Source organism: Emydura macquarii, unplaced genomic scaffold, assembly GCF_026122565.2.
Source record: "Emydura macquarii macquarii isolate MOO-44397 ecotype Brisbane River unplaced genomic scaffold, CSIRO-AGI_Emac_v2 contig_306, whole genome shotgun sequence".
NCBI classification, from domain to species: Eukaryota; Metazoa; Chordata; order Testudines; family Chelidae; genus Emydura; species Emydura macquarii.
In genome coordinates, this window is record NW_027130443.1 from 8,029,703 (window position 1) to 8,054,232 (window position 24,530).

The following is a 24,530-nucleotide window of genomic DNA, read 5'->3' on the forward strand; positions in this document are numbered from 1 at the left end:
GCCCCCCCATAGTGTGGTCAGCTGATGGCCTAAGCAGGGCTTGCCCTGGGCGCTCCTGTCTTCCCATTCCCAGGGGTCAGAGCCAGAGGCAGCATCTCTAGGCTGAGCTGGTCTGGAACAGAGCCTAGCTGGTCTGCAGCAGGTTCATCCTTTGCATCCCCCCCCCTCAGCCCCCCAGGAGGCCCCTTTTGAACCTCCCTCTCTGGGGAAGGGACTACACTTCCCAGGATGCCCGCGCGTGCGCCGCACCTGCGCACTGAGGGGGGAGGGCAAGTTCCCAGGCTGGTGGGACCGGCTGCGGCTTTCCCGTGCCCACCCGCTTTGTGAATGCCGGAGGGGAAGGGCCGGGCCGCTCAGCAGCACCCGGGCGAGGAGCCCTCGAGCCCCGGGGCGGCTCCCCTGCACCCACCGCCGGGGGGCGAGCTGGGCCCTTTGCTCTGAAGATGGGGGACCAAAAGGTGAGGCGGGGCGGGGCGGGATGGGGAGAGCCGGCACCAGGTGAGGCAGCAGCAGCAGCAGCAGCAGCGGTTCCCACGGCTCGGGGATGCAGACAGCCGGGCCCTGCGAGCATCTGATCCCCGCCCTGGCCCGGCCTGCGGGGAGGCAGAGCGGAGATGGGCTCCCCCCGCTGGTCTGTCACCCTCCCTGCACTGCCTCTCCGCACTCAGCCTGGGGGCTTCCCTGGCCTCGGCCATGTTCCAGCCCCGGGCTTGGCCCGGTCTGTTCTGTGCCCGGGATGGGGAGCCCAGCAGCACCCCGAGGGGGCGAGGATGGCAGATCGGGGGAGGATGTGGGGGTCCTGGGGGAGGGGAGGGGAGGGGAGGGGAGGGCCGGGCCTGGATTTGTCATGGGAGGGGGCAAGGCTGGGGGTGTGATTCAGAGACCGTGCAACAAAGGAGGAGATGTAAAAATCTCTCAGCCGCCTTCATCCCTTCTGGGTTGGGGGGAAATATCCCCCTGGTGGAGCCACTGGGGTGAATGTGGGGTCATCGCTGGCTGCCCAGGTGGTTTCAGAAATGAAAACAAATATGGCTGGACAAAATTACAAGCCCCCAGCTGGACAGAACTACAGACCCCCTGCCCCCCAGCTGGACAGAACTACAGACCCCCTGCCCCCCAGCTGGACAGAACTACAGACCCCCTGGTTTATTGCCCTCGCTGGATGAATAATCCCAGACACTCCCCTCCCACAGCCTGTTTCAGCCCTCCAAGGTGTCCTGCTGTAATGGTACCACATCCAGCACCCCCAAATCCCCTGCTGGTTCCGGTGGGGGTTTCCAGCGTGCAGGGGAGGCATCGTTGGACTCAGAGCTTCTTTGGTGCTAAAAGCATTCCCCTGGGGAGGAAACATGGGCTTGTGGTTAAAGAGTCGGTGGGGGAGTCCGTGTTCCTGGGTTCAGTTCCAAGCTCTGCACCTGACCCAGCTCACGACCCTGCAGTGGGATGGTTCTAGATGGGTGAAAGTCTGCCCATGTGGATCCGCTTGTAGAGCAGGACCTGCCTGGGTGACCTTGGCCTGTTCTGCAGAGGTGCTGAATCCCCTAGACTCTTTCCCGCTGGGTGCCTCAGTTTCTCCATCTATAATGGGGGTGGGGGGGAATTATTCTTACACACCTCCTGGGGTGGGGAATACATGTGTAAAGTGCTTTGAGATCGGCCAGTAGAAGGTGCTGCGAAAATTCTAATGCCCGTTATTCATTAATAATGCAGAACCCTGGCTATGGGGGTTGTGTTTGTCTGTTGGTTTTTCAATCATTAATACAAAAAAAACAGGTACAAGGAATAGGCCCCTGTCCTGCTGTGAGCTCTGTATAGGCATGTCCCAGCCAGAGACAGTATTTTGTTTATTTGCATTATAGTGGTATGTAGAGACCCCCACCAAGATCGGGGCCCCACACAGACAGACACCTAGTGAGAGACAGTCCCTATCCCCAAAGTCCTTATGGTTGAAATAGACAAGACACATGGGGTAGGAGGGGAAACTGAGGCACGGGGCAGAGAAAGAACTTGCCCAAGGTCACCCAACAGGCCAGTGGCAGAGCTGGGAATGGAGCTGGGTGCCCTACCCACTAGACTCCACAGCCTATAGTCTGGGGAAATAAACGCATTTGCCAGTCCGGTGGTAACTAATAAAATGGAATGTCTTTGTGAGCAGGGCAGGGCAGGGTGATGCCTGGGATAAGAGAGGTGGGGGGAGAAGGAAAGAGAGTGCAGGTTAGTGGCTAAAGCAGATAGACTAGGAGTCTGGACTCCTGGGTTGCATTGCTGGCTCTGCCATTGAGTCTCCGTGTGACCTTAGGCAAGTAAATTCACCCATCTGTGCCTCAGTTTCCCCAGCTGTTTAATGGGGATAATATAATGTTACTCCCCGAAGGTGCTGTGAGCCGAGGCACTTCATGTCTGGGATGCGTGTTGAGATACTTGCCTGGAAGGCATGAGGGACGGCGTGACACAGCATGGTGGTGTTTGTGTCCCGGTCCCAGGTGAGGGGCCCCATGGAGATCTGAGCTGGGTCCTTGGGGAGGGTGAGTTGCCCGCGGTCAGGGGCAGGGGTGGAGGCGGGGTGCCACTGACAGCAGGCGTTGGTGTTTCGGCCCAGGACGCCCTGCGGAAGATCATCACCACGCTAGCCGTGAAGAACGAGGAGATCCAGAACTTCATCTATGCCCTCAAGCAGATGCTGCAGAACGTGGAGGTACTGGGGTCCCGCGTGGCACACCCGGCTCCATAGGGCTCCCCCTGCTCTGGGGGGTTGGCATGATGGCATTCCCTCCCCCCTCTAATCCCGCCAGGGTTTGCATGGCAGCGCCCCTGTCACACACCCCCCCCCACCCCAGCAGCGGGGCTGGCATGGCGTTTCCTCGGGGATGGTCTTCGCTGCTCGACTAGGGCAACTTTGACAGGCCCGGAGGGCGAGGGCGAGGGCGAACCCGAGGGGCTGGGGTGGGAACCAGCTGGGGAGGGAGGGGCGGGGGCCAGGAAGGGGGTAGCTCAGGAAGCCGCAGCCAGGGTAGCCGTCCTGAGCCGGGGCCTGCACTGCCCTGTCCCTGGCCCGTCTCCCCCAGGAGAACTCCACCAAGGTGCAGGAGGACCTGGAGGGGGAGTTCCAGTCCCTCTACTCGCTGCTGGACGAGCTGAAGGAGGGCATGCTCATGAAGATCAAGCAGGACCGGGCCAGCCGCACCTACGAGCTGCAGGTGAGACACCCCCACCCCAGCTCCAGCCGGTCTCCTGGCTGCCCCCCCCCCCACCCCTGCTGCCTGTGCCCCTCACCGAGCCAGGCTCCGTCTGTCTGCTGCAGAACCAGCTGGCGGCCTGCACCAAGGCGCTGGAGAGCTCCGAGGAGTTGCTGGAGATGGCCAACCAGACGCTGGAAGGGGCCGAGAACCACGACTTCAACCAGGTGTGCCCCTCACCCCGCCCCCCCCCGGCCAAAGCACCCCATGGTGGGGTGGGTGGAGAGCTGGGAGAGGAGCACTAGCCCCTGTGGTGCACCTGTCAGGGGCACTTGGTGGGACGCCCCCTCCTGGCGTGGGGAGCAGCCTCTGGCTGGGGGAGGGGACTGACCATTGGGGGAGCGGGGAGGGAGAAGGCCAGACCCTAAGTGGGTCACCTCACTCGGTAATGCCCTGGATTCTGCAATGGCACGCAATGGGGAGCAAACATCTTCCTGACCCCTCGCAACCTAGAAGCATGAAGGTCGCTATCCCTTGTAACTGTAGAGGCTGCGCTTATTCCTGGGAATTCCTCATCCTTTCTTGAATCTTATTAAGCTGTTTGACTCTGTACTCTCCAGTGGCAGAGAGGTCCGCAGGTTAACTCTGCGTTGGATTATATGATGATGTAGACTGAGATCACCCCCTCCTGGGTGAGAAGGGAACTGCAGCGCCTGTGAAGGTAACTCTGGCCAGCCTCTACAGAGAAATGGGCCGAACTGGAGTCCTGGGATGTAACTTAAAACAGAGAGAGAGAATTGCTGATTTCAGGAAGACTTTGAAGTGTTACCTAGTGTGGGTAGAGCAGAGGACTCAGAGTCAGGATTCCTGTGTTCTAGTCCTGGCTCTGGGATGAAAATGTTGTTTAGAGGCTAGATGAAGGTGGTTGGGAGTCAGGACTCCTGGGTTCTCTTCCTGTCTCTGCCGCTGACTTGCTCACCTGGGGAAAGCCACTTCCCCTCTCTGTGCCTCTGTTTCCCCGTCTAAAATACTGACCTCACAACTTTGTGGTTTAGTGGATTTGTGTCCGTGAAGGGCTTGGAGACCTTTGATGAGGGGGCGCTACAGCAGTGCAGAGTATGGTGATTATTACTTATAACGCGCCTGGCTGCCCTGTCTGACTCTCTCCTCCTCTTTTTTGTTTTTTTGTTCCCTTCTTTCTCTCTCTTTTCCTCTCTGCTTCGAAGGCTGCCAAGCAGATCAAGGATAGGTACGATACCTGCCGCCCCCATCTCACACCCTGCCCTGTGTCATCACCCCCTGCTTGCCCCGCGGAGTGCTAAACTGTTTTACTAACATAGCGTAGGTTAGCGTGGTAGCACCGTCCTCCCCCCTGAGCCCTGGGGATGAGCCCCCAGGGGTGAAGAGGAGGGGTGAGGAGGGTGCTGAGTCATGGGAAACTGAAGCCAACCCCGGCACCCCTGGCAGGGGCCAGGTTTGGGGGGAGACGTGTGACAATATGGGTCCTGGCTTAGAGCGAATGCAAAGCGTGGATGGTCTCGCTGCTGATGCCGGGTGATTCCCAGCACCTCCTGGTCTGCAGGGAATTGAGGGTGGGTGGGCTCAGCTGTTTGGGTGCATTCTGGGAAGGGGCCCTTCTGACGCTTGTCTCCCCCTAACCCCACCCCCCCAGTGTGACCATGGCCCCAGCATTCCGGCTCTCGCTCAAGGCCAAGGTGAGCGACAACATGAACCACCTGATGGTGGATTTCACCCAGGAGCGCCGCATGCTGCAGACCCTGAAATTCCTCCCAGGTAAATGGGATGGGGGAGGGGAGGGGAGCCTCACCTGGGGCCGGTGCAGCCAGCCTGGGCTGCCATCGGCGCAGGGAGGTTTCTCGCTGCCGGGCCAGGCCGTGCTGACGGGACGTGGGGGTTTGGGAGGGGCCCCACGCCAAGCCAGGGCTGGCATCCCTTTGCTTTCGCCCTCTTGTCTAGTTCCCAGCGCCCCGGAGATCGACATGGCCGAGTCGCTGGTGGCCGACAACTGCGTGACGCTGGTCTGGAGGATGCCTGACGAGGACAGCAAGATTGACCACTACGTCCTGGAGTACCGCAAGACCAACTTCGAGGGGTCCCCCCGGGTGAAGGAGGACCAGCCCTGGATGGTGATCGAGGGCATCAAGCAGACCGAGTACACCTTAACTGGTGAGGGGAATGAGGGTGCTGGCTCAGTGCAGCCCCCAATGGGGTCAGAGCGCTGGCTGTGCGGGGAGCTCCCAGCTACTCCAGTCCCAGCCTCTCCCAGCAGGAGGCGCTGTCGGGAGCGGGGCAGGAGCGCTGGCTGTGGGGCAACTCCAGTCCTATAAGGAGGCGCTGGGGGGATGCCGGGCGAATCGCTGGCTGTGGGGGGGCTTGCCAGCCCTGCAGAGGATGGGCGCCCTGCTCCCCTCTAACCTTGGCGACTCCCCTCAGGGCTCAAGTTCGACATGAAGTTCATGAATTTCCGCGTGAAAGCCTGTAACAAGGCTGTGGCGGGAGAGTTCTCTGAGCCGGTCACCTTGGAAACCAGAGGTACGGTGTGGGGGGGAGGGGCAGGGAAATGGGGGGGGGTACATTTTGCATCAGTGACACCCCCTGCCATGCCCATCCCCCTCTCCAGGACACAGGCGGACCCCACTGGCCGTCCCCCAGCACCTGCACCCATACCTGCGCGTGACACCCATGGGGCTGGGGCGCGGGGCAGGGCTGGGCGTGCCCTGCAGAGCCTCTGGTACCCAGGCGCCCCCAGCGCACAGGGGAGCCTGTGCCCTGCCCCTCTGTCCTCCCCCAGTGCCACTCGGGGCAAGACACACAGCGTGGGGACCCAGGGATCCCGCCCCCCACCTGGGTCACCGACCTGATCTCACTGATCCCATGTGTGGGGTGGGATAAGGAGTGGGAGGTGAGTCCCCATGAGATGGGGTGCGAAGCTGGGGGAGAGGTTCTCCCTGCAATGTTTGGGGCAGGGGGGGGCTGGAGAGAGGGTGGGGCTATTGGGGGGCTTGCGCCTGGGGTGGGGGTGATGTGGGATGGTGGGAGCAGGGCTGGGAGGGAGGTCTGGGCAGGTTTGTCCCTGGGGTGGGGATGTTGGGGGGTTGGGGAGGGGGCCCCCCCTGGGCAAGAGTGGGCAGGGGGCTCAGTCCAGGTCTGACTGTGCCTGGGGCCATATCCCTAGCGTTCATGTTCCACCTGGATGCCAGCACCTGTCACCAGAACCTGAAGGTGGAGGAGCTGAGCGTGGAGTGGGACGCCATGGGGGGCAAGGTCCAAGACATCAAGGCCCGGGAGAAGGACGGGAAAGGCAGGACGGCGTCCCCGGTGAACTCCCCCGCCAGGTAAAGTCCTGGCACCCCTGTAACGCACACGCACCCCCTGCAGCGTGGAGGGGACGGAGGAGCTGAGAACAGACGGCGGCTTGGGAACAGACACGTCCCGTCCCAAAGGCCTCAGCCCTAGAGAGCCACGGGCCCGCCAGCCTTGGGGGAGCAACAGGCCCTGGGTCAAACCCAGCCACGCAGCCAGGAGAGGGGGCCTAGGGTACGGGTCCAGTCATGGAACGATCCTTGGCGTGGATCCAAAGGGGTCATGGGGCAAGCCGGGATGCAGACCCACCCTCTAAGCCGTCCTCATGGGCAGGAACCTGGGGAGCCTGGACTAGGGGCCCTCCCCTTGGAAGGAGCCAGGGGTTTGGGCCCTGGCCTGTCACTGAGAGATGGCAGAGGGAGGGCAAAGGCTGGGAAGGTGCCTCAAAGGGAGGGCCAGAGGACCCCATCCCTGCGGGAGGGAGGGTGGCTGCAGTTTGTCCGTCTGTCCCGCTTTCTGCAGGTGCCTGCAGTCTCCCAAGAGGATGCCCTCGGCCCGCGGAGGCAGGGACCGCTTCACAGCCGAGTCGTACACAGTTCTGGGTAAGAGTCTGCGCAGGGGGACGAAGGGGGGAGACAGGGAGTCTCTGCGTGCAGCCATGGGGTGGGTTACGCTGTCAAGCAGCATCGCCCGCTGGCGAGTGGGGCCCCTGGGGGACTGCGAAACTCAGTCGTGTGTGTCAGGCACGGTGAGCCTGTCGCTGGCCAAGTGCTATTGCCAGGTAAAGGGAACCTGATCCGATTTAAAACCAACTCTGTTAGGGGGTGATCGGGGGGCAGGGTAGTCTGGGATCCAGGATAATCCAAGGCTGGGATCCTGCTGAGAAAGCCTCAGCTCTCTCCGCCGACCCGTGCTCTGGGCGGGTGGGCGCTGGGATCCCCGTGGCACCCTGACATAGGTCCCTCTGCAGGCGACACGCTGATTGACGGGGGAGACCACTACTGGGAGGTGAAGTACGACCGGGACAGCAAGGCCTTCGGCGTGGGCCTGGCCTACAGGACCTTGGGCAAGTTCGACCAGCTGGGCAAGACGTCGTCCTCCTGGTGCGTCCACCTCAACAACTGGCTGCAGGTCAGCTTCACCGCCAAGCATAACAACAAGGCCAAGATCCTGGATGTTCCTGTGCCCGACTGCATTGGTGTCTACTGCAACTTCCACGAAGGTGAGGCCATGTGTGTATCTCCTGTTGTCCCACATGAGTGTGTGTGTGTCCGTCTTGTGGTCCCGGGTGTGAGTGTGTGTGTGTGTGTGTGTGTGTCCCCTGCTGACCCAGATGAGTGTATGTCTGTCCATCGTGCGGTCCTGGATTAGTGTGTGTGTGTGTGTGTGTGTCCGTCCGTCCGTCCGTCCATCCATCCATCCTGTGGTCCTGGATGAGTGTGTGTGTGTCCATCTGTCCTATGGTCCTCGATCTGAGAGAGTGTGTGTGTGTGTCCATCCTGTGCTCCCAGATGAGTGTGTGTGTCCTGCCCTCCTGGATGAGTTTGTGTGTCCGTCCATCCTGCAGTCCCAGATAAGTGTGTGAGTGTGAATGGCCTTGGCATGACAGCCCCAGAAACCCAGGACCTCTTTCCATCTCCAGCCAAGACGGGGGCAGGGCAAACTCCCCCCACCCTGCCCCTCCCAGTGAGCCCCAGCCCAATCCCAGAGGGACCCCGGGGTTCTGTCCCCAATGCCCGTGCTGCTGCCCGACTGCCCCCTCTCATCAGAGCTGCCATCAGCTGGGAGCTGCGTCAGGGCCCTGCCAGCCTCGGTTGATTCGAAGGCGGGTCTGCCTGGCGGGTTCCTGGCAGCGGCCTGGCGACCCCAGCGCAGTGCGGGTGTGCAGAGCAGCATGCACTGGTGACTTGTGCTGACTCAAGCCCCGCTGGTGCTGAGTTTCTTCGCTGGGGCTTTGCTCAGACGTGGCTGCGTCAGGGCAGAAATAGACACGGTGAGCATCTCATCAACCCACCAGGCCCCAGGAGATCAGCCTCTGACGCACTCTTCCCAGCCCACTGCGGCTGAAACAGCCGTCCGGGCAGGGGATTGTAGTTTCTCACGCGAGGCTGGGCTGGGTCTGACCTGAAGAGGAGGCGGGAGGTGAGAAATCCCCACCCCCACCCCGTACATCTTTGCTGGTCCACTCAGCCCCCTCTTCCGACTCTTCCTGTGTCTGCCCACAGGTTTCCTGTCCTTCTACAATGCTCGAACCAAGCAGCTGCTCCACACGTTTAAGGCCAAATTCACCCAGCCAGTGCTTCCTGCCTTCATGGTAAGGGATCATTCACGGGAGGGGGTGCTGTGGCTTGGGGCACTGGGAGAGGGGGCTGGAGTGCAAACTCTCTCCCCGCCCCAGTCAGGGAGGGTTACTGCACAACCCCGGCCCAGAGGGGCCTGCGATGCTGGAGCACGGCTCTGATCATTATTGCCCCGCCTGCCCTTGCATTGCTGCCCTTCCCTGCCAGCATCACCTGTGAGAAGTCACCTCTCTGCAAACCAAAGGCACGGCTCCTCCCCCCCCCCCCCCCGCCTGTCCCCTCCTCCGCTGTGGGGAGCTGTGCTGGCATGGAGGTGGGCAAGGGGGGAGGGTGGACCCCATTGATTCAGCCCCAGGAGGGCTCGCTTTGCCTTGTTTCTGTGTCGTTTTCTGGGACGGGGGCAGAGAGGACGCCCAGGAAATCCCACCGACGTTAGGGAATGGATTCCAGTGGCTGGCCCAGCTGTCTCTGCTGTGACACTGCTCTGGGGGGAAGCTCGCAGCACCAGAAGGCCCAGCTGCCTTCGAATGGGCATAGCTCACCTGACAGTCTTTTAGCTCAGGGGCCAACAAGCCGTGGTCTGCTGGGTGACGGCAAATGGGAGGGGAGATTTCTATGGGACAGTGTCGCACTGGTAATCATAATTCGTCCTGTGCAGTGCTTTCCATCAGATGAGCTCCAAGCGCTTCACCACCTTTAACGTATGCAAGGTGAACCTGGGCTTCAGCAGACCCCGGGTTCAAGTCCTGGCTCCGCCACTGGGTGGACTTTGCCGCTCTGTGCCTCAGTTTCCCCATCTGTCACATGGGGCTAATCCTGCTCTGCCTGCCAGGGACGGGTGGGAGATAAACGCCATAGCTGGGGGCGAGGCACTCAGAGACTCTGGTGACAAGAGTGAGAGAAGCACCTACTTGCTGTGATGCTTGCAGACCCCTTTTTCCCCGCCTGTGGCACCCTCCCACTCCACGCCTGTTTTGGATGGAGCAAGCTACAGGCGGCTGCAATAACTGCTCCCCTTTCCTCCCCCCCCATAGGTTTGGTGCGGCAGCTTCCATGTCTATTCCGGCCTGCAGGTGCCCAGCACCGTCAAATGCCTACAGAAGCGAAACAGCGCCACCAGCAGCTCCAACGCCAGCCTGACTTAGACGCACATGGGCCCTCCTGGCGGGACGGGATCGGGACCAGCTTTGCCGTGGGACTGGGCCACCTCCTGGATCCCGAGAACCATCCTCGGAAGAGAGAGACGCCCTGTGGCCTTTTCAGTTTTCTTTTCCTCCCAGTCCCCGGAAAGCTGCCCGAGGCGGAGAGGCTGGCGCTGCCCAGCTGGGCCACGGGCAGGGCTGCAGCGCTAGAACGCTGTGAATGTACCGAGACTTACCTACGATTGTAAACCCCCCTCCCCCTCCCAGAGCATCCCCTCCCGCCTCCTCACACTTGCCTTTAAGAGACTGGGGGGGAAGCCCGCGAGCCACGTGGTGCCAAAAGCAGGCCGACCAGTGCCCGAACCGGGATCCTGGGTCTAGTGGATGGGCTGAAAGTCTTGGTTTTTTGTCCTGGCAGTAATAAAACCCGACGCTTAAAGGTGGTGGCAGGAGCGTGGGCGCTCGTCTGCTTTTAGAGCCCGTTAGCCTCTCTAACGACAAAAAGCTGCTTCTGGCCTTAATAATAAACTTAGAACTAGGCGTAGCCTTCCCCCCTGCCTGTCTGTTGTCAGCTTGGGCTAGGGCGAGCAGGGGGCTGGTGGGGGGCCAGGCGCGGGCAAAGGACGGTGGCGTCTGTGCTGCTTGCTGCTCCCGCCACGAGGCACCGTTAAAATCTCTCTCCTTGCTGCCCGGCGCAGGCGGCTGCCTCACTTCTTTCCTCTTGCAGAGGAGGGGAGAAGCCCCTCAGCCGAATCACCGGGTTCTCCTGAAATCCCCGGGCAGGTCATTGCTCGTCAGGCAGGGCTGGCCGGGGGGGAGATGCTCTGCCGCGCAAGAGGCTGCCCGTCACCCAGGAGGTGAGCAAGTCCCGGTGCGGGGGGACGTGGAGTCCCCCAAGCTGCTGACTGCTGCCAAGGGAGGTCAGTCGAGGATGTTTTACATATAACCCCTCCGAACAACCGCTGTAACAGAGATCACAGCAAAGCAACCCCCTGCGTGGGCTCCTATGTGTTGGAGCGTGGGGCAGAAGCTTCCCCCAAAGGGTTAACGGTCGTTCTACCCCTGCAGCGTGGGTGTGGATCAGCCGCTCTCCCACCCCTCTGCTGCTGGGCCGGTCAGTCGAATAAAGTTCATCCCTCTCTTCCACTTGCATGTGGACGCAAGGCCGATTACTCCCCAAAATTGCCAGTTAATCTGAACTAACTTTCCCATGTAGACAAGCCTGGCGTAGGCAATCCGGGCCTTTGTTAAGCAGACAAAGGCTGGGCTCAGTGGTCCATGGGAGCACTGCCTCCTGCTTTGGAAAGAAACATCCATAATCCACATGGTGGGGGCTAGTGCTGGGGAGTCAAGATGGCAGGAAAAACTGGTTATTTCATTAGTCACGTGTGCAAAGAGGGTGGTCCCCACCCGTGCGTTAACAGTCACACTGTGCAAACCCCTTGCAAAGGTCGGGTGTCCATACGGTCATGGTGCCACTGACCCTGGCATACCTCGGCACAGCACCACTAATTTAAAGGTGCTACACGGAGCGTGCCATACACTGGACGGACAAACCCCTCTGTATCTAACGCCAGCATCCTTGCACCCACGCGGCGCCCCCACGACCCGAGTCACTGCTTGGAAGAGTCTGGTGCACAGGCCAAGCGGGCTCTAGTGGTCCCAGCTCGGGGGGTTCGCAGGAGGGAAAGGGAGGCAGAGAAAAGAGCAGGGCGTTTGGGGATTGGTCCTTGCCTGGGAGAGGGACTCATTGACGGCTGAGGCTTTAAAGGGAATTTGACACTTTGATTCACGCTGAGCAGAATAAAGGATCTTTGCCCCCAAGGGGAAGAGTGGGGGGGACCAGGAGAATTAAGGATCTAAATTAGCTGTTACCACTCAAGAAAGCGTCATTGTGGATACGCTGAAAACCTCCGTTCAATGTGCAGTGGCTGGCAAAAAAGCCAACAGACCATTAGGCGCCAGTAGGAAAGGGATAGATACTAAGACTGTGGCATTGTGATATTTTCTATATAAATCCATGGTACGCCCACACCGTGAATCCTGCATGCAGTTCTGGTTGCCCCATCTCAAAAAGAGAAAATTGGAAACAGTGCGGAGAAAGGCAACAAAAATGATTAGGAGGATGGAACAGTTTCCTTATGGGGAGAAATTGAAAAGACTGGGACCTTTCAGCTTGGAAAAGAGACGATGGGAGGCTATGACAGAGATTTATAAACTCATGCATGGTGTGGAGAAAAAGGAAGTGTTATTTACCCCTTCACATAACTCAAGAACTAATTAAATTACTAGGCAGCAGGTTTAAAACAAACATAGGAAGTGCTGCTTCACACAAGACACCGTCAACCGGCGGAACTCCTTGCCAGGGGATGTTGTGAAGGCCAAAAGTATAACTGGGTTCAGTAACAATTAGGTAAGTTCATGGAGGATGGGTCCATCAGTGGCTCTTAGCCAAGATGGTCTGGGATGGAACCCCATGTTCTGGGTGTCCCTAAACCTCTGACTGCCAGAAGCTGGGACTGGACGATGGGATGAATCACTCGATAAATTGCCCTGTCCTGTTTATTCCTTCTGAAGCACCTGGCATTGGCCCTGTCAGAAGACAGCCGATCGGGTCAGATGGATCATTGGTCTGACCCGGCGCCTACGTTCTGATTTCTAGCCGCTGAGGGGGTTAGGGGCCGAGGAGCTCACTGGCATCCTGGGTAGTGTTGGTAGGGGACGTGAGAGTTTCCCACGCGCCACCGTGCCCATGCACCCAGTTCCAAACTGAAGCTCCCTGCTGCTCAGCCTGGAGTCCCACGCCCAGCTCTGCCGGTGCCCCTCAGTCCAGACCTGCAGCCCCTGCTATTGCCCTCCAACCCCAGCACTGCCACTGCCCTCCAGTTCTCACCCTCCGTCCCCCCTGCTTTTGCAGCCAAGGGGCTTCCCTGCCACACAGCTCTATCAATGCACCCCATTTCCAAACAAAAGGGCTGCCCTGGGCTCCCCCCCACCCAGCCCCTTCACTACCCTTCCATTCTAACTTCCTGCCCCCCTGGCATTCCAGCCATGGGTGCGCCCCCCGTACCTCCTCTGCCTTTGCTTTGCCCTGCACGGTGAAAACACCCTGACACAAACGGGGCAAAGGAAGGCGTCGCCAGCTGCCTGCGCCTTTTAAATCTGAGCCCCAGCGCGCAAAGGGTCAGATCTAGACAAATGAGTCTGAGGGCAGCATCCGACCTCTGGTCCGCCCCACGCCTTGACAGGGGAGGAGACCCCCGGGCTGGCGGGAATCGGAGCCTGCTCGGGTCTGGCTGAGCCTCCTTTCTGGTGGCAAAGGCACCCAGCTGGGCCCAGCTCCACCCGCGGGGCATCTTTGTCTCCATTTACCACTTGCTGCTTGGCCCGGCACTTGGCACCCGCAGACAACTCCCAGCCAGGCCAAGGGGCAGACAGTCTGAGCAAGGGAAGGGGGAGAGCCAGGGTGCTTGGACCCAGTACAAGTGGCAGCCTCGTCTGGGCCCTGGCCAGGGCGCACAGCAAGAGCACTGGTGGCTTTGCTCTTACCCAGCGCTCGGTCAGGTAACAGCTGGGCAGAGGGCGCTGGAAGCCCTTCCAACCACCAGGGTCTCACAGTGCTGGGAAGGGGTCAGAGGAGCAGGGCTGGGCCCTGGGTACGTGGTCAAAGCCACACAAGAGCTGGGAGAGGTTTGGGGCTGAGGTTTTGCTCCCCGGGAGGATTGGAACCCCACGTTCCCCGCAGACGCCTCCTCGCCTGTTGGGTCAGTTCTCGAGGGCGGCTCTTCGCTCCTCTAGCTTCCGCGCCAGCTCCTCCGATATGCCTGTGTGGGGGGAGAGACGGCAGCTGCAGAGCCAGTCTGGAGCCGGGACTAGAACCCAGGAGTCCTGGCTCCCAGAGCCCTGCTCTAGCCACTAGGCCACTGTCAGTAGCCTGGGGCAATGGGCCACATGCTGCCCTGCCTCTCAGGCCAGGTGTGCCCCTTACCTGAGGAGAGGTCTCCGACACACGACAGGCGGGAGGAGCTGCTGCCATCCTTCCGCAGGTGGGGGGGGATGCTGGAGGGCTCCAGGCATTGACCTTTAAAGCGTGGGCATGGAGAGGGCAGAGCTGGTCATCAGAGCCCATGTCCCCTTCTCCTGCCCCCCCCCCCCCACTCCAGCTCCCAGCCCGGGGATCACGTCCATCACTGGGCACGGGGAATCCTGAAATGCCTTGTGGGGGATGGGAGGGGCATTGAACCTGGGTTCTACTCCTGATGCCCTGGGCAAGTCACGTCCCCTGTTCTGGGCCTCGGTTTCCCCCGCTGTATCACACGGCTGGTGATACGGCGCCTCCGTGGAGATCCACAGACAGGGAGTGCTGGAGACGCACTCCGGGTTATCACCAACATGGCTGGAGAGGTCTCGGTTCACACAGCACCACCTGACCTGCAGCAGCACAGGGTGCCTCCTTATCTCTGCTCTGGCTGGGCCACACCCCAGCTCCGGGCACCTCCCTCTATTGCCTGCCCCCCACCCTGCTCCCCATGGGGCTGAGGTCACCCAACCCTCACTGTGGCCAAGGGAACACAGGGGGCAGAGGGAGATGGCGGCAGAATGGGCTTTGCAATGGGGCTGGGGGGGGCAGGGGCAGGGTTGCTTAGCCCCAGAGGTGTGATAGCCAGCCCCACAGGCAGCCCCTCAGGGGCATTCTCTGCTCCTGCAAGGGTCACTGGGACCGGGGCTGGGCGCAAGTCGAACAAGTCCCAGGGCCTCAGCAGAGCCAGTCAGGCCCCGCACGAGTGTGGGACAAACTGGGCTTATCCTGTTGGAACCTGCACCCCTCGCTGCCCCTGGGAGCACCTTCCATGCATCTTCCAATTGTACCACTTGTCTGGGGCAGCAGAGTCTGCATGTAGTTAGAGTGCTGCCGGCGCATCTTCCTGCACCAAGGGCAGCCGTGGCTGGGGTAAAGGGAGTGCAAAGCCCATGGACTTCAATGGGGGGTGGGCAGGGCACTGTGCACGTCCTCTGTAGCAATGCAGCCGCTCGTGGGTGACCCAATACCCGCATTCCAATGGCCTCTTTACTCACCGAAGGGCTTTGGCTTGGTTTGCTTCATCGCTTCCACATCTGGAAAACACAACGGGGGGTGGGTGGGAGGGAACGGGAGAGTCTGAGCTGAGACCGTAGACAGGGGTTTCCACTGGAGACTTTTCTCCGGTGCAGAGGTCCCATTCCCGATCCCCGGAGCCAGCCTGTCCCTCCTCGGGAGGAATCACCCCCTTTCAGGCTTGGCCAGAGATTGCTCTGAATAACCGCACCAGCCTGGCCCTGGCAGACTGGCCCTGGAAAGGCACCAGGTCAAGCCGCCATGATGTTCTTCTCCATCCAGCTGGGAGAGCATGATTTGACCCAGCTGTGCGAGCACCAGGGCAGGCCCCAATCATTTCAGATTTTGGGGGGGGGGGCGCCGACTCCAGCTCACCTTTGTCATTCATGTAGGTCTGTTCATCCTCCTCCTCCTCCTCCTCCGACACTTGACTTGGGCCCGGGGGAGGGGACTTCACCAGAGGTTTTCTGGGGAAAGGCGGCATGATTGCCCTCCCTATGGCACCTGCTGGGGACCAGACAGACACAGGGTTAGCTAAGGGGCACTGGCACGCAGTGGGGCAATACAGTGCTAAAATATAGGGCTCTGAGTGAGTTGTCCCGGCCAGGTCGGAGCAATCTGATTTAGCCTGTATGTGTATGTGTGGGGGCAGGCGGTGGGGGGGAAGGTGGGTATTGTGGGGCACGGGGTGCGATAGATAGTGTGTGATGGGCACAGCGGACATGTCAAATGTACCATCAAAATGGTGCCAGTAGACATCAGAGCGCTCCTATGAGGGAAGCTCCCAGCGCTGGAGTCCCAGCTGGCAGGGGCAGGGCACTGCTGTGGGGGAAGCTCACAGCGCTGGAGTCCCAGTTGGCGGAGGCGGGGCCTGGCTGCCCCATGCCGGCTCTGGAGGCCTATAAACTGTGTTTGGGGCTAGGCAGTGGGATGTCTATGGGGTCCTGTGTGCACATTCTTCCCAACCCAGCCCCGAGACCCAGCGGAACAAGCCAGGCGCCCTGAGCTGCAGCCAGGAGCGGATGCCTGGAGCAGGTGGGGCGCATTCACCTTTGGGGGGCTTTGGGCAGGGGAAAGCGGGCGCTTTCCAGAGACTCTCACCGTTCTCCTTATCCATCTCCACAAACTCTGCAAAACACACCAGAAAGAGAGGAGTCAGAGCACGCTGATGGGGCTGGGGGGGAAGGGAGGCTGGCCCTGGGGGAGCATGGGGCTGGCAGGGGGCACTGGAAGGGCAGAGAGCTGGTGGGGCAGGAGGGACTGGGTAGAGAGGTGGCTGGTGGGGGAGGGGACCAGGTGGGGGGACAGCCCTGGGAAGGAAGGGGCTGGCAGGGGAGGGCTGCCCGGGTTTGGAGACTTGAAAATAGACAGCGAAGGAGACGGGACCAAGGCCAGCCTTCCACGTGGCCCTGCAGCGTGGCACACGCGTGGCCCATGGCCTGCACTGCACACACACCCAGCCCAGCTCACATCCACGCACCCTCCAGGAGCCAGCGCTTACACCTCCCCCTGGCGGGCATGTCCTCCCCCACCCTGTGCCCCTTCCCCAGTCTGGACACCCTCTCCCAGACGCCCCTGCCAATGCAAGTGCCTCCCTGGGCCCACTCTACCCAGTCAGGTGAGCCCCCTTCACTCAGGCCCCACAGTCCCCCCCACTTGGCCATCTGATGCATGCATGTCCTCCCCGGCGTGCACCCTTGCCCCCCCCCCCACTCCCCCGTGGGCCTTGTGGATCACCCCCAACGCAGGTGCCCCTCCCTGAGAGGCATCTGGCACCCGCTTGTAGCAGCGCCCCCCTGGCAGGCTCTGTGCCTAGCTCACCCACCCACACCCAGCCCCGGGCACAGACTTTGCACCTGAACCTCTTCAGAGGAGGGAACCCACCTAACTTCTCTGCATAGTCCTGGTCCAGGCACAAGGGCACCAGGGTTTTCTTGGTGTTGGAGACGAAGTACTCCACCACCTCCGCCAGGGAGGAGCAGTGATGCTGGGGGTGGGGGGAAAAGGGGAGATTGTGTCAGCCTCTAATCTTGGCCACCCTCAGGCCCCTGCCACTCGGGGCTCCCGCTCCCAGCCTGTGGGTGGCGCTATCAGCCTGCAGGGCTCTCCACTCCTAGTAGTGGAGGGGGGAGGGGGAACAGCACTCATGGGGGGAGGAAGAAATAAGGGGGCTAAAGGAGGGGGCTGCAGACGGTCACCCCCTGCCTCAGACAGAACCTGGCCCATGTTGGAGTGGATCGGTGCATCCAGGCCACCTCTGCCAACGACAAGTGCAAACCCGCCATAATGCCCTTTACCTATGCAATATCGGAGATATTCCTTCCTGACCCCCATCTGGGTCAGCGTGTGCGCTGCAGCATGAGGGTTGCCAGACCCTGGCACTGCTATCCTAGCTGGTGTAACTGTTGAGGTTATTCTTATTCCTAAATCTGTGGCATTGGGGGGATCTCGATGAGCCATTTGCCACATTATTACCCTGCAGCAGTGAGTCCCATGGTTTCACAATCCAGGGATGAACTGAGGAGCACAGCTGGGCAATGCTGCCCAGAACTGCTTAGCTGTGTGTGTGTCCTAGGCCCTATAGAGCATATGGAGATTCTCCTGTAGCATAAGTGGTCAAGGCCTGGCTTCTATCCCTGCTATCACCGTGATGCTTCTGGGTGATCGTGCTTCCAGGAGCCATTTGATCTCCCAGGGACCCAGACCCAGGTCCCTGTGTCTACGTAAGGTGGGGACACAGAACTGGCCCACTCACCGGCTGCTCGACGTCAATGACGTATTCCCGTCCCAGGCAGCTCACTCTGTAGTGCTTTATAACTGGGGTGCTGCAAGGGAAGGACGGGGAGATTGTACAACCCAACCCTCATGCCGCTTGTGCTCACAGTCCTGTGTGCACGGGGGTCCATCCCCCCCCCCACCCACATGCCAGGATTCACACTCAGCCCTGCGTGCACAGTGGTCCCCTCTCTCTCTCTCCCACACACACACACACACACGACTAGCCTCAGGTCTGCCTCCTTCCTGTCCTGGGGCCATCCGCCCAGCAGGCAGCCCCCCGGCCTCCCCCACCTTCTCACCTGTTCAGTATCTGCCGCGTGGTCACGGAGATGCTCTTCCCGTCACCCCCCGGGCGCAGCAGCATGTTGCCGCAGTCCGGGTTCTTCTCCAGCAGGACCTGGGCCTCTGTCCTAGAGACCTTGAAATAGCAGCTGGGCAATGCAGGAAGACAGGACAAGAGCCAGTGAACACACCAGGCCCTCCCTGTGTGAGCTGGGACTGTGGGACTCTAACCCTCCAGAGCCGCTGGCCCGTGGCCCAGAGCATCAGGAGCCCCTGAGCTGTTGCAGCTCTGAGACCATCAGGATGGGGAAAGGCCATGAACTGCGAGCCAGCCAAGCCCCCTAGCTACTCAATTCCCCTCCCATTTAAGCCACCTGGGCTAGTGCTAGCATGGGACACTAAAATAACAGGGGCCAGGCGGCTCTCGTGCACCAGAGCACAGACACGGTGATCGCTGCAGAGGCCGGGCGAGAACCGGGCGTTGTATGGCACGGGCTGGGGCAGAGGGCTCGCTGCTGGGAGAAGCACCAGGGGCTGGCCCTTGCATGGCAGGATGCTGAACTAGACGGACTATGGGATACCAGTACTGATAGGTCAGCGGTGCGGCAAGAGGAGGGACGCCAGAAGGGCTGGACCAGGGCCTGGTTCTGCAGGATGCGGTACAGACCGGACTATAGAGCGGTGCCGGTACAGCAGCTCCTGTGCTCACCGCCAGACAGCGACACCCCCATGGCCTGCGGCGCGGGCACACCATGGCACTGGCTTTCCCCCCAGCCCAAGGACCACTCACTCTGGCATCTCCTCCTCCACCGCCTTGTGGGCGAGGGAGCTCTCCGAGGGGCGCTGCTTCAGCTGGGCCCGTCGCTCCTGCTCTTTGGAGAGGACTTCGGACATCATGTAGATGTGGCCGGGCAGCAAGGTGAGGTTGGAGGGGACTTTCATCTGTGGGGACGGGGACGACACGCTGAGTCCCCAGCCCCGGCACGCTGCGGCCACAACCACGACCTACAGACCAGACGGGGGCTTCCGCCGACTCCTCCCTCATGGGACCTCAGCACTGCTCCCCACGCCCGCCCTCAGTGCCAGCGCTGCCCACCTCCCGTCCCCGCATCAGCTCCGCCGCCCCCGCGAGACATGAGGCTGCGCCCCCCCTAGCCCCGGTGTGACTGCGCCATGGACTCTGATCAGCAGGGGGCAAGCTCCGCATGAAGGGCCTTGAGGGGCTAATTCTGACGTGGGACGAGGGGGCTGGGAACGGCCGGGGGAGGGCAGCCCAGGCTGGGTTCAGAGCACCCGAGGGAGAGCCGCCCTGACAGGGCTGGGGAGAAACAGGACTCCAGGCTGGACAAGGGCCCCTTGTTCCCTCGAGGACGAGATGTCGTCACATGGGGGCGAAAGACGGCCGGGGGGAGGGGGGGGGCAGGAGACAGAGCAGGGCTGTGTCCGTCCGTCCGTCTGCGCGCTCAGGGTGGGGGGGAGGCGAGCATAGGTGAGCGCACCTCGGGTGGGTGACTGCGTGTGTCGGGAGGGCAGGGGCTGAGTGTGGGGAGGGATGGGGAAGGTAGGAGCGAGCGTGTCTGTACGGGGTGGGCAGCGGTGTGCGTAGGCTGGGGGCGTGGGGTGGAGGTGCAGGGGCCGGGGAGGGTTGTGGGGGGGGAGAAGGGGCAGAGGTGAGCGTAGGGGTGCAAGAGGCAGGTGGGGGTGACAGGTGGGGGGGGGGGGGTTCTCATTCTAACGTCAGCCGGGTTCTCTACCTCCACCACGGTGAGGACGAAGCCCTTCCACATCTCCCGGGCCTCCAGGCTCTCGGCCTGAAAGAGAAACACGCGTCACTGGGGGTAAAACCCGGGCGCGGGGGGGGGGGGGGGCGGAGGAGCAGTGGCTGTGCAAACGTACCTTTAACTTCACTTCCCGCCCCTTCAGCTTCAGGCTGAGCCTCAGCCCGTCGTCACCGGCCCCGGGGCCGCTCCTGGCGTCGGTCAGGGACACGAAATCGTCCAAGTCGAGCTTCTCCACGTACTGCGGAGGGGGAAGCGCAGATGGGTGGGGGGAGGTCGGCCAGCCCCACTCCTACATCCCAAAGCAGGGCCCCAGGGAGTCAGGGCAGAGAGGTGACCCCCGGGAGCCCTGTCTGTCTGCCTGCCCCGCCCCCCACCCCTTTGCTGGAGAGAGGGGGGGCGAAGAACAAAACCTCTGGGTTGCTGGTTCAAATCCAGCCCTGTTCAGAAGTGCGGCTGGCGCCAAGTCTGCTGGGTCTCAGTGGGCTGGTGCCCACGTCACCAAACCGGGCACCAACTGGTCCCCGGCTGGCTCCTCAGCCCCCAGGCCTGTGGCCGAGCGAGCCACACAGGAGGAGCGAGTCTCTCGTCCTTAACGGTGGCTCTCGGGAATAGCCGTCCCCACGGGCAGAGAAGAGGGGGCAGGAGGGGACAATGCAGCAGACTCCCAGCAAGCGGAGCCTCCACCAGGGACGTCCCCAGGCCGGGACTGGAGGCCACCAGGAGAGCGGAGATACAAAGGCCTGATCCGCAACGGTGCTGAGCACCCTCAGCTCCCAGTGGCTGGGCACCTCCCAGGATCAGGCCCCAAGGGGACAGAGCCCCCCCCTGCCCCCCCAGGCTGTCCCAGGTCTAGCCAGGGAGTGTCACGGCACGGCTCCTCCGCGGGGCGGCTCCTGCGTACCTGCGCGTCTCGGCTGGTGTTGTAGAAATACAGCGTGAGCCCCCGCAGGCCTGTCCAGAACTTCTTATACCCCTGCGAGGAGAGAGTCAAGAGGCGTTGGAGGCTGGGACCGGGGGGGGGGTATCGCCGGGGCAATCGCCCAGGTGACTGGCACAAACACCCCAGCCTTTACAGTGAGGGAGGCAAGAACAGCTATTGAACGTGCGCTGGGCAGGTATCTGCCCCCCAGCAAGGCCTGAGCCCCAGGCTAAGTCTGGCATGGGTCACTCCAGGTTGCCAGGGCAGCCAGTCCAGCCAGGCTGGCATCCCCGATTGGGGGGGAGGGGAGGGCATCTCTGCCAGAGCCCAGACACCGTCACGCGAGGGCTAGTTGGGATGGCTCAGGAATAAAAGGCTCCGTTGTTCGCTGTTTGCCATCAACAGTGAAGTGTTGTGACCCAAAATAAAGGTTTCGCTGCCTCTGCCCCCGCTACCCACCCCTGCCAACAGCTCTGCGCTGACCCCTTGGCCCGCCGGGCTCCCAGGTGCTAAATTCACCCTTGGCTGCGGGCACGCTGAGGACATGGGGCAGACGCATGCCAAGATCCTGCCTCCTGGGGCCGTCAGAGCCACAGAAGGGTGTTGACATGCCACGATCATGCTTGCCGGGGAGAACAGCCCCACACAGAGGTGTGTACATGTCGGGACCAGGCTTACGTCGGATGTCAGCCTCACACGAGTGCAGACGTGTCATGCTCACACGTACCAGTGCACTCAAGTGTGTCTCGGCACAAGCGGAAGCTGGACTTCACCCAAGCGTGAAGTCCCAGATTTAACACCTAGAGGATAGACCTGGGACCCAGGAGATCAGGGCTCGGATCCCGGCTCTGCCACTGACTCCTTGGGCAAGTCAGTTCCCCACTCTGTGCCTCAGTTTCCCCATCTCTAATATGGAGCTAACGCTCCTCGCCCACCTTCGTAAACCACCCTGAGATGTAGGGCTGGAAAGGAGGCAGGTCAGAGTGCTGTATGGTTAGAATGTCATTCCTATGTGGCGTGTGTAGGCTCACTGCCCATTCTCATGCTAACAGGAATTCAACGCTCAGCTCCACACCCCAGGCTATTAAAGAGACCCCCAGATTTCCTCAGTCATCCTGAGAGGATGACACTGCCTGTTGAGATGCCCTTATCCAATGCCAGCAAGCTGGTGGAAGGCGCTGTCTGGGGCAAACTGTCTGCATTCATGGGGTTCTCTCTGTCCCTCCCATCAGGTTTATGTTGTGAACGCGAGAGTCCGTGAACAGCCGCACACAGCAATTCGGATAGCGCGAACTTTCGGGGGCCATAAATGCAACCAGACTAATGGACGCAGCATAGGCAAATTGATTTAAACAGCCAAGTTCAGTTCAGTGGCAGACAGCTTGCCGAGTTCCCCCAGCTCCATCCGTCTGGCTTGCACCGAGCACCTGCTCGGATGGCCCAATCCAGGGCCCGGTTACGGCAGTCGGAGTCTCTAGAACCAGGCCTGCAATGCATCCAGTGAGCACAGAACGGAATGAACGAGGCAAAGCACATGGTAGAAAGCGACAGGGAGTTCATCTTTGGCAAGGGGGCTTTGCCGGGGAAACGGCACCAGAGGGCAGCGGGAACCTTCACCAGGCGGAGCAGACACCGCGCTTCCAGATCGGAGCTGGAGGAAGCCTGACCTGTTGAAGCCGCCCTCCCTGGGCTCCCCATACACACGCACACCACGATTTCACAGCCGTTGCCTCCTGGATCACCCTAACCCTGGCACTAGACGCACCGCTCAGGGGCTGCCATTTCTATGAGCTGGTCTTCATGGGAGAGTTGCTTCGGTTTAACTCAACGGGGGGGATTTAAAACGGTGCCAGAGGCTGTGTGGATGCTCCAGGTTCTGGTTAAACCAACCATATTTCGGTTTAGCTAAGCTGAAACAAGTGGGTTCATGCTACCCATGCACTGGTTTAAATTCCCACCTCAGGTGAAAGCCGTGCAACTTTCTTGTCTAGACAAGCCCTTAGAAACAGGCTCAAACCAGAAAACTCCATTTGGGATTTCAAGTACCCCAAAGCCGGAGGTTGTTTTTTAGCCTGCGATGAAAAGGGGTTGCCAGTAACATCTGGCTTTGGGTTTGGCTTTCTGACTGTCAGTCGTCTACACCTGAAAGTTAATTCGGATTAAGGCAGGGTGTAAATGTAAAGCGCAATAGCTATTCTGGAACAACTGTATGCGTAGGCAAGCCCGATCCAGGGACCACAGACGTGTCTAGGAAGCCTGTCTGGGGAATCCGTTCGGGCCCTGTAAAGAGCTGTCCGGATTTCTCTGTGCCAGGGAGCTGGGGTGGCAGAGAGGGCCCGGGGGGTGGGGGGAAACACGAATCCAGAGGCTCCAAGGTCATTGCCCAGGTCAGAGCGTGACCCCGCCCAAGCCCCCACCGACCAGAGACCTGGTCCCAACTGGGGAGGGGCCTTACCTTGTCCTGGGGCCCCTTCTTCTCCAGAAAGCCCTCATAGTAGTGGGGGGGCAGGCTCTGTTTGGACTTGCCAACCCGGGGCAGCACGGGCGGCAGGGCCATGGTGCCCTGCACTGGTGGGTACCCGGGAAGGTGCAGAGGAACAGGCAGAGTCCAGAGTCTGGGAACAGGAAGCACAGGCAAAAAATAAATCAGGCTTTTGCAACCCAGCCCAGGCCCTCCCATCTGCTCAGCTGATTGGGCCACCTGGCTCCCTGCAGGTGAAGGGGCCAGGGAGCGCTGGCAGTTCCCAGCCTCACCTCGCTGGGTGTAGGTGCTGGAGCTGCCGCACGCCCTGGCTTGAAGTGGTTTCCAGCAGATCCAGGGTTTACAGTTTGGTTCAATGGCTCTCAGTGCCCCTGCTATGCAAATCGTTCCAGCCCCCCCCCCCCCCCCCCGGGCCGCTTGGACAAGACGCCACACCTGGTACCTGCCCAGGGGTTACAGTAACGGGGAGCATTGCCCCCCCTGGCTTGGAACAGCAACGCCCCCAGCATGGGAAAGCAGAGCCCCCCTCCCCGCTCCTCCACCTCCACCTGGGCTGGGTAAACAGCCCCCAGCCTCCCCCAGCTCCCCTTGGCCTGGGTAAGCAGCACCCCCCACTGCTTCCCCCTCCTCCTTGGACTGGTGCAGCACCAATCGTCCCTCCTGTTTCAGTCTGCTTGGACCACCTGCCCAGCACCGCCGCCCGCTGCTCAATGCACCGCTCCGGCCCAGGCCCCTGCACCGTTCCGCGCTGCTGTCCCGTGCACACAAACCCTGGGGCGCTGGCGTCCGGCCGTCTGCCCCTGGGAAGGGGATTTGCTCTGGTTTCAGATTTCACGCACGAGCGGCAAAGTCGGCATGGGAATCATTATTTGTAGTGCAGTGGACGAGGGCTCCTGTGGCGCTCGGTGCTGCACAAACACAGGATGAAGAGGGTCCCTGCCCAGAAGATTAAGGATAAGATCAGAGACAAAGGTGGATGCAGACGGTGGCGGAGCACAATGGAGCAATGAGACAATAGGGAGCAGGCCCAGCCAGGTCAGTTCCCTTAGAACCAGCAGCTGTTGCTTCCACCCCAACGGAGCAGGCAGCTAATCGCTCTCATTTGGGCCCCACTGAACCCAGCCATTTCTCCTACGCTAAACGACGCCTCCTTGTGACATAGGATCACACTGGGGCTGGCCATCAAGGTTCCCTAATCTCTTCCCGTGTGATTTGTCTGTACAGGAGGGCTCCTGTCCCGGTCAGTTTCAT

The 24,530-nt window shown here is 61.0% G+C and overlaps 2 protein-coding genes across 5 annotated transcripts; one reads left to right on the forward strand and one right to left on the reverse strand.

The window, feature by feature from the left end:
• Nucleotides 1–266: 266 nt before the first annotated feature.
• On the forward strand, nucleotides 267–11,477 carry FSD1 (fibronectin type III and SPRY domain containing 1). Of its 3 annotated transcripts, XM_067558242.1 has the most exons (13): nucleotides 267–458; nucleotides 2,600–2,695; nucleotides 3,066–3,197; nucleotides 3,302–3,403; nucleotides 4,403–4,425; nucleotides 4,849–4,970; nucleotides 5,154–5,363; nucleotides 5,631–5,729; nucleotides 6,373–6,532; nucleotides 7,023–7,102; nucleotides 7,471–7,722; nucleotides 8,726–8,814; nucleotides 9,835–10,089. In XM_067558242.1, the coding sequence occupies exons 1-13, from the start codon at nucleotides 444–446 to the stop codon at nucleotides 9,943–9,945; spliced, it is 1,491 nt and encodes a 496-aa protein (XP_067414343.1). In that variant the 5' UTR covers nucleotides 267–443; the 3' UTR covers nucleotides 9,946–10,089. The 3 variants fall into 3 exon arrangements, with proteins under 3 accessions (XP_067414343.1, XP_067414331.1, XP_067414337.1); XM_067558230.1 differs by lacking the exon at nucleotides 8,726–8,814 and having other exon boundaries at nucleotides 298–458; nucleotides 9,835–11,477; XM_067558236.1 differs by lacking the exons at nucleotides 267–458; nucleotides 2,600–2,695; nucleotides 3,066–3,197; ... (1 more) ...; nucleotides 4,403–4,425; nucleotides 8,726–8,814 and adding an exon at nucleotides 3,806–3,897 and having other exon boundaries at nucleotides 9,835–11,477.
• A 1,195-nt stretch (nucleotides 11,478–12,672) lies between these two features.
• On the reverse strand, nucleotides 12,673–23,407 carry STAP2 (signal transducing adaptor family member 2). 2 transcript variants are annotated; one of them, XM_067558252.1, is made up of 13 exons: nucleotides 23,253–23,407; nucleotides 20,780–20,851; nucleotides 19,994–20,116; nucleotides 19,852–19,908; nucleotides 18,888–19,039; nucleotides 18,115–18,246; nucleotides 17,793–17,862; nucleotides 16,922–17,024; nucleotides 16,088–16,165; nucleotides 15,413–15,541; nucleotides 15,019–15,057; nucleotides 13,931–14,023; nucleotides 12,673–13,766 (listed from the first exon to the last, which is right to left on the reverse strand). In XM_067558252.1, exons 1-13 carry the CDS (start codon nucleotides 23,352–23,354, stop codon nucleotides 13,708–13,710), a joined length of 1,209 nt encoding a protein of 402 aa, XP_067414353.1. In that variant the 5' UTR covers nucleotides 23,355–23,407; the 3' UTR covers nucleotides 12,673–13,707. The 2 variants fall into 2 exon arrangements, with proteins under 2 accessions (XP_067414353.1, XP_067414349.1); XM_067558248.1 differs by having other exon boundaries at nucleotides 15,413–15,544.
• Between the last annotated feature and the right edge of the window lie 1,123 nt (nucleotides 23,408–24,530).